This window comes from Bombyx mori, chromosome 5, assembly GCF_030269925.1.
Source record: "Bombyx mori chromosome 5, ASM3026992v2".
Taxonomy (NCBI): Eukaryota; Metazoa; Arthropoda; class Insecta; order Lepidoptera; family Bombycidae; genus Bombyx; species Bombyx mori.
The window spans coordinates 413,717-431,167 of record NC_085111.1 but is presented as its reverse complement, the minus strand read 5'-3'; the positions used below and the strand labels follow the sequence as shown (position 1 = coordinate 431,167).

Sequence of the window (17,451 nt, the reverse complement as noted above, 5' to 3'; positions counted from 1 at the left end):
AGTAACTGCTTTCCACTATGAGTTTATAGATATCGTAATGTGAACGCCGTCACCCACGCTGGGACATCAGGTCGAAGTTTCAATGTTACTTGCAAACCTAACTGTCCAACCAGCCCTACATGCCTATTATACGCGCTACCACCGATATAATACTCTGTGGGCGTCCCTTAGACGGCTTCTACGGGCACCCAAGGTAAGAGATGGATTAGGGTTATTCTAGGCTAGAGCCAAACATTCTAAAGTATCCATTACTCCCTTCAATTGGCTACGGAACCCAGAAAAAAAGTATTGTGTTTTATTTAAAACCTTCAGCCCAGTACAGCTAGTACTTGCGTTTCCAGGGTAGGGCGATAAACAACTACTACATCACGCAAATAGGTGATCTACAGCATTATTCACATTATCTAAGCAGCTTTCTAAATCAACAGCCTTTATATTTTCACTTCGCGAAAAAGCCTGTTAAGTCTCTACAAGTGAAATAATTAAAGTATCCTCGAGAAAGAAAAAAAAAAGAGATGAAGTTAATTAAAGCATAATTTCCGTGTGGCGGGAGCGCTGCTTCAGAAAATGATGTAAAAGGCGCCTCGAAAGGATTGAAAATTCTCATCATTTTCAAAAGAATGTCAGGAACACGACGTCCACGAAGACGCTTGCTCGTTGCTTTATCTCGGCTTTTATTTACTTATTAAATATTTTACTACTTGTCGAAGCCGCTGAAATTACTCATTTTGTGGTAAGTGGCAAGACAGACATGATAAACCCAATAGAGACAGGCATATGCTCACGTTAATCTACACTTTTTAGACTGTGTTTGGAAAAGCGTTCATTATATAAAGGTATTATAAAAAGGATTAAGGAAACCCGTCGAAAAGTGGTGCGGAGAGAATTTGACGAATCGTAGATATGCTTAAAAAGAGATTAACTTATTATGCATTGCATCTATATACAATGGCATAATATCGATAGTAGCGACGTGCTTTTAATGGCCGTTGAAATTACCTCTTCCGTGTCTTTTTCTCTAAAATATAAATAAATGATTTGCAAATACTTTAAAAAAAATACGTTGTCACATATTATACGTAACGATGCCATCAGGTAGGAAATCTAAAATACTATTTGACTGCTTTACAGAAAATTTCTCATGGAAAGCATGTCTGTATAACAACGATCGGTAAGTCAGGATGTAGTGCCTGATCGGAAGAGCACCCGATATCAAAATTGAATTCAACTCGCACCTAAGAGTTAGTGCTTTGCATAAGCGATTTCCGATAAAAAACTTGGAATTATTACTTCCCGGAAAGCTCGTGAATGAAGGCTCCTGCACTTTCCAATTGAATACTTTGAAGTGATGGCTCAGTATTAGTTGTGCTGCAGAAAATGTTTCCACTGAATCATTTCTTGATAAAACCAGCTGATAAAGGCTGAACTATTTATATTTATATTTGTAGAGCCATTTAGGTTACGCTAAAGTAGTTGTTCATGCTTCGGTTGCTGTGTCCTTTCAAACTCCGGTCTTGTTAGATCGTTCTATTAGAATCATAAAGAAATGTCTGCGCAGGGCGGTAATGCGGTTATTAGTGTTGTATGGCGTAGTGGCGTGTAGTGGCGGAGCTGTTGACACAATTATCTATTTATTTCTTTCTTGTAACAACGCACTAGTCAGCCATGAATGGTGTAAACCGAATGTTCAAACTCTTACAAATTGAACATTTTTAACGTAATTTATACTAAAATATATACTCATCATGTTGCATTGTATTTGCCACATGCTCTATGTACAATAATTATCGAGTTAATATAAATAAAATGGAATAAAAGTATGTACATCCTTTCAATAATACAGGGGATGCGTTTAATACATGCTGCCTCGCCTCCCCGTGTGAGCTCACAAGCGCCCAATCATCAGTAATTACCCGAATAATAGTAGACCTATGAGCTTACCGGTTCCAAGGACGAGGTCCACTTCGACGAATATCGCCATCTCGAGATCCTTTGAGGCATGAGACATACCTTAAACATCATGTAATATTGTTCGTGTGCCGATCTTAGTTATTGTACAGTAAGTAGCAAGCTGCACTGCTATAATCAAAGCGAATAAAAAGAGAACCAGAGCGTAGGGTGCGCTGCCTTATCGCTAAAAGTGACAACTAAACTGGTAACAAAAGTACAATATATATATAGAGTTTTGTTCACGAATATTCCGCACAATATTATTTCGGTTGTTCCGTCCGGTTATTGTTCATGTAAGGCCGGGCACATTAATCGATCACTATAGTTAATCGTAGCCCATCAGCCACATTCCCCGGGGCTGCGACTTTTCCTTATTGCCCCTACATACACTCTTGTAACGTCAAACAAGGGTAATGTTTTACTGTTTATATTTGCTCGGCCGATTGAAGAATTCTTTTGGTAAATAGTGACAGTCTTTCAATTAGTATCAGCGTAAATGAGTGTTGCGTAATGTGGTTATTGCCGCTATCAATTCCCTTCTAAGGGATTTGTGGAGTGTTATTGCATACTTCTCCAGAGCAGGTCCTACAGAGAGTACCTTACGAGAGGCAGCGACGTTACTGTGTCTCAGACGTGGGACGTGGACATTGCAGCGTGGGCAGTGGAACACCTCGACATGCTCTGAACCGACATGGCTTTGTACAGTTATACTGACTACCTATTTATATAGTTGAAGATCAGTAGCGGTATTCTTGTTGTCTTGTCTATATGCTCCATTTACTCCTTAATAACAAGAGGTGCTGCCCTCTGGTGGTGGAAGTGGTGGAGAGGTGGTGCTTGACTAAGCATTTACAGCACCAAGAAACAACCTTCATCGTTATTTCCAACGTAGCAACGATGTGGTTTGAAGGGTAGAACAGGTGCTGTTTCAATTGAAAGGAAATTTGGGCCGGACCCTTGAATGTTGTTGGCTTCGATCAACATTGTTGTTGGCGACGCCGCCTGATGATGCCTGCACGTTTCGATGTAGCCGCTATACATGTACATAAGCAAGCCATGCCAAAATGCTCAATCAACATAACTGAAGATTCTGTTACGAGCCCGACTTCTCACCTGAAAACTTTCAAAGTTACACACAATAATACCTTCGCATCGCCTATACCCATGGGCAAAGCCTTTCTAATTAATAAATTGGTAGCGCTTATGTCTTCGTGTCCAATTTCTGTAAGGGCTAACTACTAAATGGCTATTAGCTACTCTGCTAAGATGGCAGATGAGCATTCGACTCAAGCTGGCAGAGTAATTTCTGACTGCTGTATCATAAGTACACAGAATCCTAGTTCGGGGCAAGATGTCAGCGTGTGATTTGTTTCGTAATGTTTATTAATTTCACGTCAGAGCCACAGCCAATCTACTGTGTAGCTTAAAAAGCAAAAAAAAGTTATTTGAAAATATCACAGTACATCAAAATAGCACATCAAAATAGTACTTTTATGAATAAAATTACAGTAAATAATGAGTAAATAAATTAACTCAACTATTTTAACTAAATTTAGGCATATTTCACTGCTAAATATTTTTAATTTCAAGAAAATTGTTGGAAGTAATTTGTAATAAATGATAACATAATTATTTTGGTATTTTATTTTTAAATTCGACTTAAGATTTACGGTTGTTTTAATGAGTTGTTGATTAGCAAACGTGGCCTCGGCTTCCTTGCCCAAAAAAATGAAGGGAGACCAATTAAAAAGATTTAGAGGGCGTTCACCCTTACAAACGAGCTCCTTTTGAGTTTTTGTTAACATTTTTCCATTTAAAGGTTTAAGGTCGTAAATTAAATTTAGAATACCTCTTTAATGTTTCAAAAATGATTTACTACGCCAAGTTACATTTATGTATAACGGGCGGACCACACCGCGCTGCCGTTCGGATCCTCGGTAATTTCCTGGTAAGTCTTATCGCTTGGGACCTCTGGATATACGGCGACCAACATTAAATACCTCTGTGTATTCTCAAATTATTTCCAACATCGTTGCACCATGTCTATTCGTAGCAGCCATTGCACTTATATGTCCAGGATGCTTATCTAAAATATTATATTATTATCAGTACGTATCATTAAGTTTTCTCATGAACTATTCTCAGTGCTCTGACGTCACATGTATTTTGTGATAAATGCAGAGATTGATTGACCTTTGTCTTATCAACAGAAATATTACGGCCCGTGATGAGGTTCGGGTCGAGCAGTACACTAGAGAGCGACTAATCAAATCGGATATCGATCATCCCGAACTAAAGCCTGGACAAGTGATAACGATACAGGCTGGCCGCGTTCGTTTGTTATTTACATTTCCAAGTGTGCAGCCATCGAATGCGCCATAAAGCCGCGCTAAGGGCCGCCCGTTCGCCTCATAACAGTAACTAACTACCAACGATAAAACTTTCCCGTTTCTCTCCTAAATAATCCTCAGTGAAAATTGGACGAAACAGCATCTTTAACTGCGCACCCCATTACAGGGCTGTGATGCTTATAGCCTCCGTGTACTTTCTGTTTTACCTTATTGAAGTGAAACTTCTTTAGAATCGTTGTGATTTCAAACTCGATGAAACGAAAAAATAAGTCCATAGAGACACAAACACATAAATGTATAGGATTCAGCCGGCGAGAGAACGAGATAGAACACATTACAGAGGGCGCTACCTCATACTATAAAAGATGATTTACAATTATTTGTTTACTAATGACAAAATTTTACACATACTTAGACATTTAGGATAATTGTATTTTAATTTTTTAAAGTTTCACTCCTACCACGTTTAAATTGCACACATGTTTATTTATTTATTTTATCATTAGAAGAGCGAATTCAACTTGTTTTCCAAATGTTACAGTTGTCTTAGAGATTGACAAATCTTATTGAGTCTTGAGCACACGGCCTCACCCGATATCGTTAGGATAGAATTTTAGAAACTAAGAAAAGTAACAATAATATAATGTTACTTTTCGATGTCATCACAATAAGAACAATCACAATAAGATCGTACGTTTATAGTTTAGTCCCAGAAGTCGCCATGCATCAGACCTGACAAGTTTCTCTTTGCCGATATTAAAACTGTAAGTCGTCGTCGCAGCATCGCCGGGCAAACTTCCCCGCAGATGGTCGCTACTTACCAAGTTGTCAGTTGCCACTAATAGAACGCCAGCCTAATGTGTCGCGTATGATAACTTGTCATTCAGAGTCTTAAAGTTGGGAGTGAGTTAGGCCTTTGAAGAGTTAATGGATGGAAAGATCCATCAGCAAGGTTTCAACTATTATGCTCAAAGACTTTCCAAATTACTTTGCTTTGGTGGTCAATTGGTCCGATCGGAAGCATGTTGGCATAAAAAAACTCAGAAATAATTCAACTATATTTGTGCATCGCAAAAATCGAAGAAAATACCATAAAACACGGTAAAATCGTCATACTTCGTATTCATAGATACAACGAACCTTCATATTTTCAGTTGAAATTAGAAAAGCGTTTTGAGATTATCAATAAGTTCTTTGTACAAATCAAAATTAAATGTCGATTTTGTTTAATAACAAAATTAACATTGAGTCGCACACAGAGTTAATAAAAATACAGACTAAAGTGAATTATTGCATAAAACGTCATTTGAGAATAAACAAAAGTCAAACGTATTCAAATATTAATATTGGTAATTGAAGATAATTTTTTATTAACGATTTTAAAGGTTTTTTCTAATAATGTAGAATTAGAAATCACGACTCAAAATATTAAAAAAATATAATTAGAACAATACAAAATACAACTTTCAACAATTATTGATTTTAAACACTAATGACAAAATGTGGGTAACTAAGTTGACACGCGAATGTACAACGTCCGTCTATCCCTGGTGCCGAGATCAGAAAGAGGCCGTGAACGAGGCAATATGTTAGTGGTGTCCTCAACTCCCCTCTTCAACTCCGACCAGTCTGAAGTCGCTGCTGTATTACGTCAGCAGGCCACGCCCACTTCCTAGGTCTTCTTTCCTTAGACGGCCTCTCCTGACGGCGGTGCGTCCTCGCCCGTTATTCGATCAGAGTCGGAGAATGGATCTTCAACAGCTTCAGCATGATCAATTGCCTCACTAACTGGATGCTCGTCACCTGTAAGACATTTTTCGATTCGTTTAGCAACTGAGAACTAGAATATCGAAAGTAAGAGGTGACACGTATACTTCTGGCGTCTTCGGTCAGAGCTCTCGAGAATAACCAAGATGACCACAGTCACCTTTTTGTGAGCGTGGCAGAGCCCTCAGGATGCCCGTTGTGCATTGCCCTCAGGATACACAACAGAGGAGTACTGATCAGGTATTCCTCTAGTACTGGTGCAGAGCGCTCACCTTGCACCATACTACCGTGGAGGCTTACCATTCAGGATGGCCTTCACATACACAACATCGAACAGAGCCGGATTATTCAATGTCCTCGTACAGTGCAGAACCCTCAGGAATGCACGAGTACGCATCACAGTGTCTGTAGAGCAGAGCCCTCAGGATGCTCGCTGTAAGAGTGCAGAGCCCTCAGGTTACACAAATACATTACAACACATCACACAGTGTCTGTAGAGCAGAGCCCTCAGGATGCTCGCTGTAAGAGTGCAGAGCCCTCAGGTTACACATATACATAACAACACATCACACAGTGTCTGTAGAGCAGAGCCCTCAGGATGCTCGCTGTAAGTGTGCAGAGCCCTCAGGTTACACAAATACATTACAACACATCACACAGTGTCTGTAGAGCAGAGCCCTCAGGATGCTCGCTGTAAGTGTGCAGAGCCCTCAGGTTACACAAATACATTACAACACATCACACAGTGTCTGTAGAGCAGAGCCCTCAGGATGCTCGCTGTAAGTGTGCAGAGCCCTCAGGGTACACAAATACATTACAACACATCACACAGTGTCTGTAGAGCAGAGCCCTCAGGATGCTCGCTGTAAGTGTGCAGAGCCCTCGGGGTACACAAATACATTACAACACATCACATAGTGTCTGTAGAGCAGAGCCCTCAGGATGCTCGCTGTAAGAGTGCAGAGCCCTCAGGATGCACAAATACATTACAACACTACGAACAAATACCATAAGAACATGGAGCTTGCAGTGTCTGTAGAGCAGAGCCCTCGGGATGCTCGCTGTATGAGTGTAGAGCCCTCAAGTTACACAAATACATTACAACACTACAAACCTATACTCACTTTCAGAGAATGCAGTGCACACATCTGGTGTCCACTCGCCGCGCCATAGAATTATATACTCTGCGGCCGCCTGCGTTGTATTGCCATAGGAGCCAGTGACTTGGCCCTCGCATTCCTGAGTCCAACTTGCCCGTAGCTTGGCTTGTCTTACGCACGAACACCAGATCTCCATTTTGAAAGGAACGCACTGTATTGCGGCGCTCGTTAACATAAGCGTCCTGACGAGTACGGTTCTGATCCAGCGAGTTTGAAGCTTGTTGTCGGGCGAGTTCACGTAGGAATTCACGATTAGGACTCTATGCCACCAGAGCCACATCGCGCACCAGGGATCGTATGACAGGCGTTGCACTCTCACTGCCAACTAACAAATACAAAGGTGAATATTTGGTTGATTTCTGCACAGTAATGTTCAAAGTGAGCTGTATCTTTCATATTATAATGTCAGAACAATGTTCTCGTCTAAAGATAGACTCGACCCGAATCATATTCATTACAGTTCAGCAGTAGTGCTCAGCTTGACCACTACTTTGGTGCATTTCAGGTGTAATGAGATGTATATTTACAACATAATTCTTTAATCTAATTAACAAAGGTGTTACTTTCATACATCCGACCCCTAATTTTGAAGGACTACAAAGAGACATTGCCATTTCAAAAGTTCTCTTTAACTCCGTCGCATCTTGTCTGTGAATGGGATACATGAGACAATACTTTGTAACACATCTATTAGAACTATATATTTGAACTCATTCGAATCTGTCACAACTTTTGTAGCAAATTTTATGTTTCATCATCAGCGGCCTGCGCTATCTGAGACCAATTTAAAGGTTTAGGTATCTCATAAACATTGACTGCATTTCGGCTAAAGTAGTCTGCATGGGATAGCGCGGTCCCCTTACGATATTCAAGCTCAAAGTCATAGTCTTGAAGAAACAACCGGCTCACTGGTTAATCGCTCAATGACCTTTCGAACTCTTTCTTTATCTTCACCCCAAATGAAATGTACACTTTTTGCGAGTTAGATTTGCAATACATGCCGCTTGAACTGATTAGCCGGAGATATGACGCCTAAAATGTCCCGAGAGACCTAAAACTGTCTTACTTCTTTTACATTACTCGGTACTCGTGCATTGACTAGAGCCTCAACCTTATGTTCGCTCGGCTTCACCTGACCATTACTGATTGCCCTACTCAAATACTCCACCTCAGTCGTGAGAAATTTACACTTTCAGGTTGATGGAAAAACCCGCCAGAGTTGCAAGGACCTCGCGGAGCGTTTACAAGCCCTCGGTAATTGTTTTTGACGACAATGACACGTCAAATTCAAATTCACAGACTCAGAAATCAATGAAATAGATATCCTCATAGAGTCCACTCACTATCTATGAGGATATCTACGGAAACACCTTGAGTAACCGCGGTAGCAATGTCATCCTGTTTATAATTATTAGTTAGAGTTGCCGCGAAACTCGGCACGTTGTTTTGAAAAACAATCATCAACCTTGTGACCAACCTTCTTGCAAAAAGAACACGTCTCTGCTCTCTGTGAGAGTTTATCTGAATTTGTTGCTACTAAAGGTGAATTATTAGCGTTAGTTCTATCTAGCTTTACACTCTTGGGACACGTCATCTGTTTATGACCAAAAGCTCCACATGAAAAACATTTAATTTTCGTGACGACATGTTCTCGTTTTCTCGTAGTAGTCTTATAAATTAAATCGGTTGAACAAACGGATGTGATTCTAGTGGGCTTTGTATAAATAGATAGAAAATTAACCAAATCATCAGGCAGTAACTTGGCGTTAGTGGCAGCGGCTCGAATTTGAGTGTCTGTTATGCCACGTATCACTATTGCCGCAATTAACTCGTCACTCAATCCGTTCACAATACGTAACCGCAGAAGCGAACGCCTTGCATATTCGGCATATGTAGGGTAGTTATCAGAGTCCGATTTCATAATGTCGAACAAAATATTGGCGATGTCTAACCGCTTGGGACACAAAGTCTTAAACTCGCGCTTGAAATTTGACCAACTACGGTCATTACTTACCCACTCATTCAACCATAACTTAGCGTCACCTTTTAAACAATTGCCTACCCTCGCTAAGCACTCAAGATCGTCCCATCTATTAGTTTGTTTTAGATGGTCTACTTCATGACACCATAAATTAAAATCGTGCAAAGAGGGATCGAAACTCGACACAAAAATATGATTCGATCTTACCGGAATTGCACCAATCGCATTAGCAATTTTCTCAGCCACCTCATTCAATACCCCCGTACCCGAACCGTTGATCGTCGCACTCGAGCACGGCACGGATAAATTCAAACTTGCATCGGACGACTCGACGTTTGTTGAAACAGCAATTGGTGCAGGCGGCTCACCCGACGCGACAGCTGCCGCCGCGATGGCGCCGTCATGCGCCCACCGCGCACTCGGCGTTGTCATACTACCTTCAGTATCATTGCGAAACCTGTAACTTTCTAAAGTGTCTAAACGATCCAAAATCTTTTGAAGTCGCTTCTCCATACCAGGGATAGGTGTACGATCACGCTCGCGCTTCCTACGCTTACTTCGATCAGACATATTTACAAAAATAAAATTTCACAATTCTTTTGTCAAACACAAAAATCGACAAAACTAAAGTAGAACGGTCAGGAAAGCCAAGGCAGATAATGGAATAGGAATCCCACTTCTGAAATTAGAAATCACGACTCAAAATATTAAAAAAATATAATTAGAACAATACAAAATACAACTTTCAACAATTATTGATTTTAAACACTAATGACAAAATGTGGGTAACTAAGTTGACACGCGAATGTACAACGTCCGTCTATCCCTGGTGCCGAGATCAGAAAGAGGCCGTGAACGAGGCAATATGTTAGTGGTGTCCTCAACTCCCCTCTTCAACTCCGACCAGTCTGAAGTCGCTGCTGTATTACGTCAGCAGGCCACGCCCACTTCCTAGGTCTTCTTTCCTTAGAGTAGCTTATTTTTCAATGAAAGAATAAAAAGAATTGTTAATGCCCATTGCGTTCCGCTGAAAGGACGACAATCTTTCCCCACGTGTCTCAGGATATGAACTAGCCCCGGTAAAGTACTTGGTGCAAAATTGGCCTTACCTAAAAACTAGACGACCGAATTAAAAATAACACAAAATTAAAGAGCAAAATAAATTTTGTTGTATAAAACTTTCCTGCGTCGCGTATCGATTCAAGCGCTGTCCACTGACCTATGTCAGTTCGTTATCGGCAGCTCATTCCGGCTGGATGGTCACCTATAATATTCATATTAAAATAAAATATGCGCTTTATGAGCATACGGAACATTCAAATTTTGCTACAATACCTCGTATCAATCGTATCAACGTGCGTTACTATATAGTGAGTGGTACGTAAAACTGGTGGTAGGACCTCTTGTGAGTCCGCAAGGGTAGGTACAACCACCCTGCCTATTACTGCCGTGAAGCAGTAATGCGCTTCGGTTTGAAGGGCAGGGCAGCCGTTGTACTGTTAAAAGTGAGACCATACAACTCATGTCTCAAGGTGGGTGGTGGCATTTACTTTGTAGATATCTATGAGCTCCGGTAACCACTTAATATCAGGTAGGCTGTGAGCTTGTCCACATCTAAGCAATAAAAAAATACACAAAGAAACATGTTGTTACGTAGCCATTAAGCATTCGTTCAATGCTACCCAGGACTGAAAAGTTATTTGCTTTATATATTGTATGTCTATTGCGTACGAATGTTGTCAGAATTATAGTTCATGGTACGTAATTATAACACTTAATTATAATTATATCACTTAATTAACGAGTTCTTACGACGATTTTCACTTTAAATGAGTTCCCGACATTTGACACAGTGTTAGCGATGCTTGAGTTATCTGTCACTTATAATTGCTTAGTTCACGCTTGAAGATTTCTACCGATACTTGTAGACGTAGACCAGTGATTGAGTTAAGTGGTGGGTTAACGTGGTGTCTAGAGACCGAACTGTGACTGCGGGCTCTTACACATAGAGTTAAGGAACAGAAAGCGGTTATTAAGAGCTCTAGTTTTCATATATTCTCTCTAGTATTCAAATGCAATGTGATAAAGCTCAAATACTTTTTATAGAATTACAAGCTAATTCCACGAACTCACAATCTATAAAGATTTGCCACTTATGTTACACTTCTAACACCTGGGATCCTCTCATCATGAAGATGAAACCCCAAGGCAAACAGACTGCCAAACTTCAAGCCACTGTTAGCTACGAGTATTTCTGTGTGAAAAAGAAGCAGATTCTTTATTATTAGACAAAGTTAGCGCAATATTTGAAAATTTCTATGAGAACTTTAGTCATCCATGATCATGAAAACTCGAAGCGCCTGAAATAATACGGTGAACGTAAACTGTAGTTTTAACCGGATATACAGCTGATCACTCACAAACACTACATTATGATGTATTGTATCTGTTATAAGAGTCATACTATTAAAAACTTGAAGATAACTCAACGAGGGAACCAATCTCAAATAATACATATTTGTTCCAAAATATGACCCAATAAAATAATAATATTCAAAACCTTATCTTCGAACTATCCCGGCAGAGAGGTTTACGGTCGGAAACTTTTCAAACTTAATATAATTTCAGCCGGTTTTTATAGCGTAGCTATTTTCTTGGTCGGTCGGCTTACATAATTTATCACCGAGCCCTTTATTTCCACACCTCAACTACATTTATTTTATGGAGCCTGGCTATTATTTTGTTGCATGCAACGTTCGAGGGTATATTGGGCTACAATTGCGCGCCCTTAGGCTTAGATAAGGGAGGGTTTTTCTTTACCCTTGTCAGGCTTTGTTCCTCTGTATTTTTATCCGAGACTCTCTAATCCGGGAACTGTATGTCCCTGGCCAAATTAAACCGCGAACCGATTCATGTATCCAAGAATACCCTTCATTACGTTCTTACAGCATAGAGCTTATACTGAGTGCTAGCTTAAAGACACCTTCATTGTTAATTTTGTATGAAAGCTTTATTTGTTCTGCAATACAAAAGTATAGTGTCAGGAATATTTTCTTCTATACTAATTAAAGAGTAATACTCTTTGAATAAGTTTTACAATGAAGCTACTTGTAGTGTTATAACGAACAGTTAATACTTAAATAAACCGATCTACATTACTGACGGAGGGCAGAGGCTTGAGCGTCGCGATCTCTCTCTAACAAAGCACAAACTGATGATTGGCTGGATGACAACACAGATGATGAGCTCTTCTGCCTATTCAGGGCTAAAAGTCTTCTTTACCATGGATTTGAAAGGAGTACGTTAAAATGTTCGCTTCAGTTCAGTTTCGTAATAATTCAACTCTTATCTTTACGATTCAACGTAAAATTTCGCTTCCCAAATTGTCGAGATGAATATTATCTGTATATATTTAGTATAATCTCTCACGTTTTGTCGTTCAGAGCATGTTTTATCGCGATCGTGTGGTCACCCTACTCGAGGGGAATTTTAATAAGTTGTCGAGACTGTACAATGACCTTTATATGCTTCAAGCTATCAAATTGAGATGAAAATGTAAAATGAATCCAGAAAATATCATTGATTTTTTTACGTACCTATGTGTAATTACGTATTTTGGCAGCTAGTTGGATCGGCCCACTCAGTGAATTGTTTAGTGTCCGTGGTGGTTGGTAGCTATGGTAGAGCAGAAGATATGTGACAGATGTCAGAATAGATAAGTTTGCATATATGTATACAAGTTCCAAACACTAACTTTAGGAGCTTCCGTTTTACCCAGCAATTTCACCCGTACGATGAAACTCTTTCCTTTGTCGTTTCTCTCATGTCTACTGTTTATTATAATGAAAAACACAGTAGCTGATTTCTAACATAATGACATTAAAGACTAATTCTGGATTATGAACAATTCAAAATGTGCTGTCATGCGGGGTGAGTGAACTCGGATCATAGTAGTCTTTGTTTGAAATTGCGACTTCATGATTATTATTATTTTTATTGCCCGTGTAGGCAGACAAGCACACGATCCACCTAATGGTGAGTGGTTACCGTCGCTAATGGACGCTAGCAATGTCAGGGGCAGAGCCAAGCCGCTGCCTACCGCTTAATACTCTCCACAATTCTCGTTCCAAAAAGGAGAAACGAACTAAGTTTTTTACCAGTCAATTAGTTTATATAGGCAGTTTGTCACTAGGCTGATAAATACCAATTGCGGGCTCGCAACTGTTATACTTTGAGCTCCATTTGGAGACTAGTCGCTTCAGGTCGACTCGCTGAGTCGACCTTGTCTGAGGAGCTATATTTAATAGTAATGCGTTTCGGTTTGAAGGGTGGGGCAGCCGTTGTAACTATACGGAGACCTTACAACCTATATCTCAAGGTGGGTGGCGCATTTACGTTGTAGATGTCTATGGGCTCCAGTAACCACTTAACAACAGGTGGGCTGTGAGCTCGTCTCCCCATATAAGCAATACAAAAAATAAAAAATAATTTGGAGTCAGTCCATCTTGTCCGTCGTCAGTGGCTCGCAATGCTTCAAAGTTTTAGAAATAACAACACACAAAGTAACACAATAATAAAGTTTCTACATCTCAAAAAGTTTACAAAGTCCGCATTCAAGCAGCCTCTGCAGTAAAAATACGGAATTAATTCGGTTTTTTAATCGTAAACCAAAACGTACCCAATCGGAACACGACACAAATTCACGGATCCATAAGCCCTAATACTTCAAACGAATAGGCAAAAACGTCCGGATCAAATTACCACCGGATGAAGAGCGCGCAAAAACCGGCTTTCTTCTAACGATGGCCGTGTACGTGGGTCGAGTGAACCGGTTACAGGGGCTCGCTTCGTCATTACCCGGACTATTTTATATTTGGAGCCCGGCTAAATTGTGAATGTGTTTCATTTTGTGTTTGGTAATAATATCATGATTTTTATTATCTAATAATGTTATAACTGTATTTTAAGTGGCTTTGGATTTGACAAAAAAATGATAGAAAAACTATATTTTACTTATTTCGATTTTAGCCTATGTAATAATCTAGATTGACACTTTAGAAGGATAAAATAGCTCAGGGCTCACCTCATGTTAAGTGGCTAAGGGAGCATATAAACATCACCAAACGAAATCCCGCCACCCATTTTGGAACATGATTTCTAAGTTTCAATTTTATAGTACAACGGCTGTCCCATTCTGCAAACTACTTTCCATTACTGCTTCACGGCAGAAATAGACAGGGTGTTTGTACCTACCCGTGCAGACTCACAAGACGTCCTACCAATAGTAAAGCTTAATCGCATCACGACGATTGCCCGTCACGTTCCTTCAGAATGGAAGCCCTTGAATTTGTAGATCCAGACAGAACTTAAAGGGAGCTTAGTATTACACGTTACGAACGTATAGTGGGAAAGTCTAATGCGGAACGTACACTGAGAGAGATACTTAGTATGATCGTAACACTAACAATTTAATAACAAAACTGCCACCCTCTGTTATACTTTCATAAAACTTTATATTGAAGAGCTTATCGAAACGTAAAACTTCCAAGTAAAGCTTTCTATGTATGAATATGAAATTATTATTCGCGGTACGTAAAGAATAAAAGCTCCAGATGTTATTATAGAGGCTTTCACATTTACGTCATCGTGATATCGTTGACTTTTTTTCCATGATCGTGTATTTATAAAGTGGTTGTACTAGTATTGCGATGTTAAATGTTGGCAATCATTTTACAATGCAAATTGAGAGCGCGACCTCATGACCCGACGTACTTTGAGGCATGAGTCTCAAAGTATACTTTGATATTCAAGCTGTAGCGTTCATAAGCTTTTAAGTATTTAGCGTCAGAATGAACTCGTTTTGTTGTGTCAAAGAAAAATTGAATTCAACTAAATTTAAAATATGATTTCACAATCAAACACACATGTACCTTAGCTCCACGACCGCAAAACCAAACAAGATTCGCAATATCCAAGCAAGGAAGTAAACAAGGGAGTCGCACAGAAACTTTAATTAGAACAGACTCTGGTCCCCTGGGGTCCCGGTTCTAAGAAACTATGCCATTTGAAAATTTGTGCAAATATAAAGTTCAATTGTTTGTTTGACAGATGACAGGCGGCCTCTCCAACTTCCTGTGACACGTTGAGTCAGAATAACTAAGCGATTGAAGTTTAGTGATATTGTGTGTCTTGGGACAGCCTAACTAGCTAAGTGAAGTCTTTATGGGCGGACTGCAGCACTAAGCTGTCAGCTTAGGCGCGAGTTTTTCTATGTACATTTATTATTTGATTGGAGCTCGAATGTTCTTCGATATGCTTGAGCCGGGGGCCTCTTTGTTTGTGGGTTTCCAAGTGAAGGACTCACGAAATGACCTCTCTGGACTCTTCACCCGATTCACGACCGGGTAAGTGCAGTGTAACTAAGATCAGTTGGCTCAACGCTGCAGGATTCAGATTGATTCGATACTTTTTTTATAGCTTAGATGGGTGTACGACATCACGGCTCACCTGGTGTTAAGTGGTTATCTACAAAGCAAATGCCGCCACCCATTTTGAGATATAAATTATATGGTCTCAATACAGTACAACGGCTGCCTCACCCTTCAAATCGAACAGCATTACTGCTTCACGGCAGAAAGAGGCAGAGTGGTGGTACAAGACGTCCTACCACCAGTAATAATGCAAATTATAATTTTACAGGGCTGATTTTTAGTACACAGTGTTGCTCCTTTACCGTGGAAGTCAATCGTGAATATTTGTTAAGTACGTATTACATTAGAAAAATTGGTATCTACCTGCGGAATTCGGAACACTGGTGCATCGCTAGGTACGATTGCATCGGACATCTTATCGTTTAGGCCACGATGACTTGCGATACGTTTTTGTTTGTATATTTGACCGTTTGAGAACTCTGGTCACAGTAGTGGCTGAATCCATTTGAATGAGGTGGTTATCGATTCCAGATCAGTCTGCATAAATAAATAGAAATAGTCTGCTAGTGACCCGGAGCTCCAAGTGAGACGTGTATATTTTTTATCTCACGTCCTGTACATAGATCCACACCCAGCTGGTATAAAGCAGACTGGCATGAATCATCTTTGCAGGATCGTAGTTTTGAATCTAAGAAATACCTGCTATTCGTATTTCCTTCGCTACTATTGTAACAAAACAAGTTGCGGATAACGATACAAACTAAGCGGAACAATCGAGAAATTGTTATAGTTTTATTCTTTGTTCGATTCCATTTTAAAAACCATTTCACTGTAATAAAGTTTTTATTTCTAAAGATTCGTACATTAGTGACATTTTTATCAATTGCCGTTAAAAAAACACGTACTTTCAGCCTATCTGATGATAAATAGTTATCGATAGTACAATACTAATTAATTTGAATCTCCCACAAAATTATGAATATAATCATGAAACCTTAAATACTATACTTATACTAAATGGATATACGTAGTTTTATGTGTGTCTCGTCGTGAGTTTGTGAAATATCTCGTTCGTACAGTTAAAAACATCGCCCGGTTTGTTTGCCGAAGAAAGTTGAGCAGTTTTTAATTAAACCTGAGCTACGGGGCTGCCTCAAAGTTCACTGCTAATCAAACTAAATTGAACCGAAAGAGACCTACTTACATATTAATTGACTTTCGAAAATTGCATAGCCTTTGAATTATAAAGGACTTCAATAATTAGTTTTGAGTTTTTTTTAATTAATTGATTACTTTCTCATTACGTGCAGAGTATGCTGTTGTGGATTTGTTTAAATTTAAAATTGAATTTAGTGAGAAGAGACAGTAGTCTCTTATATTATAATAGTTAGTAATTAATAGGTTTCTACTGGCAGGATTGATGATGTTCATGATTAAAGATGAGAACTACCTCATAACATACAGACCCGAGACATGAACACTCACAGTGTGGTTAGTCCGTCAGCTCAAGGTCGCGAACCATGGAAAGAGCCATGATCGGAGCTTCTCTGAAGGATAAAGGAATGGGACTACGAATGAGATTATTCAATAAAGAACTAAAGTGATCGTCATAGCTCAGAGAGTTGGCAACCTGACAGTGGGCTGACCATGTATACCGCAGAACCGACGATCGCTGGAGTAGATTGGTTGTTGAGTGCAAACCGCGCAGTACCAGCGTAACGTGGGACGCCCCAGGCTCGGTGTTGCTATGACCTCCGAAGAGTGGCCGGCAAGAGGTAGATGGGGAGAGCTAGAAACCGGATTCGGTGGTG

The 17,451-nt window shown here is 39.8% G+C and overlaps 2 protein-coding genes across 2 annotated transcripts in view; one reads left to right on the top strand and one right to left on the bottom strand.

The window, feature by feature from the left end:
- The window catches only part of LOC105841815 (zwei Ig domain protein zig-8), a 348,782-nt gene that overhangs the window by 151,486 nt on the left and 179,845 nt on the right, over positions 1-17,451 (top strand). The window lies entirely within an intron of this gene.
- Positions 5,722-10,197, bottom strand: LOC119628572 (uncharacterized). Its single transcript, XM_062668505.1, has 2 exons — positions 7,193-10,197; positions 5,722-6,104 (listed from the first exon to the last, which is right to left on the bottom strand). Exon 1 carries the CDS (start codon positions 9,777-9,779, stop codon positions 8,640-8,642), a length of 1,140 nt encoding a protein of 379 aa, XP_062524489.1. The 5' UTR covers positions 9,780-10,197; the 3' UTR covers positions 5,722-6,104; positions 7,193-8,639.

Bases quoted from the DNA above. Each gene is read 5' to 3' on its own strand.
- LOC119628572 (XM_062668505.1), bottom strand. From the start codon at position 9,779: ATGTCTGATCGAAGTAAGCGTAGGAAGCGCGAGCGTGATCGTACACCT.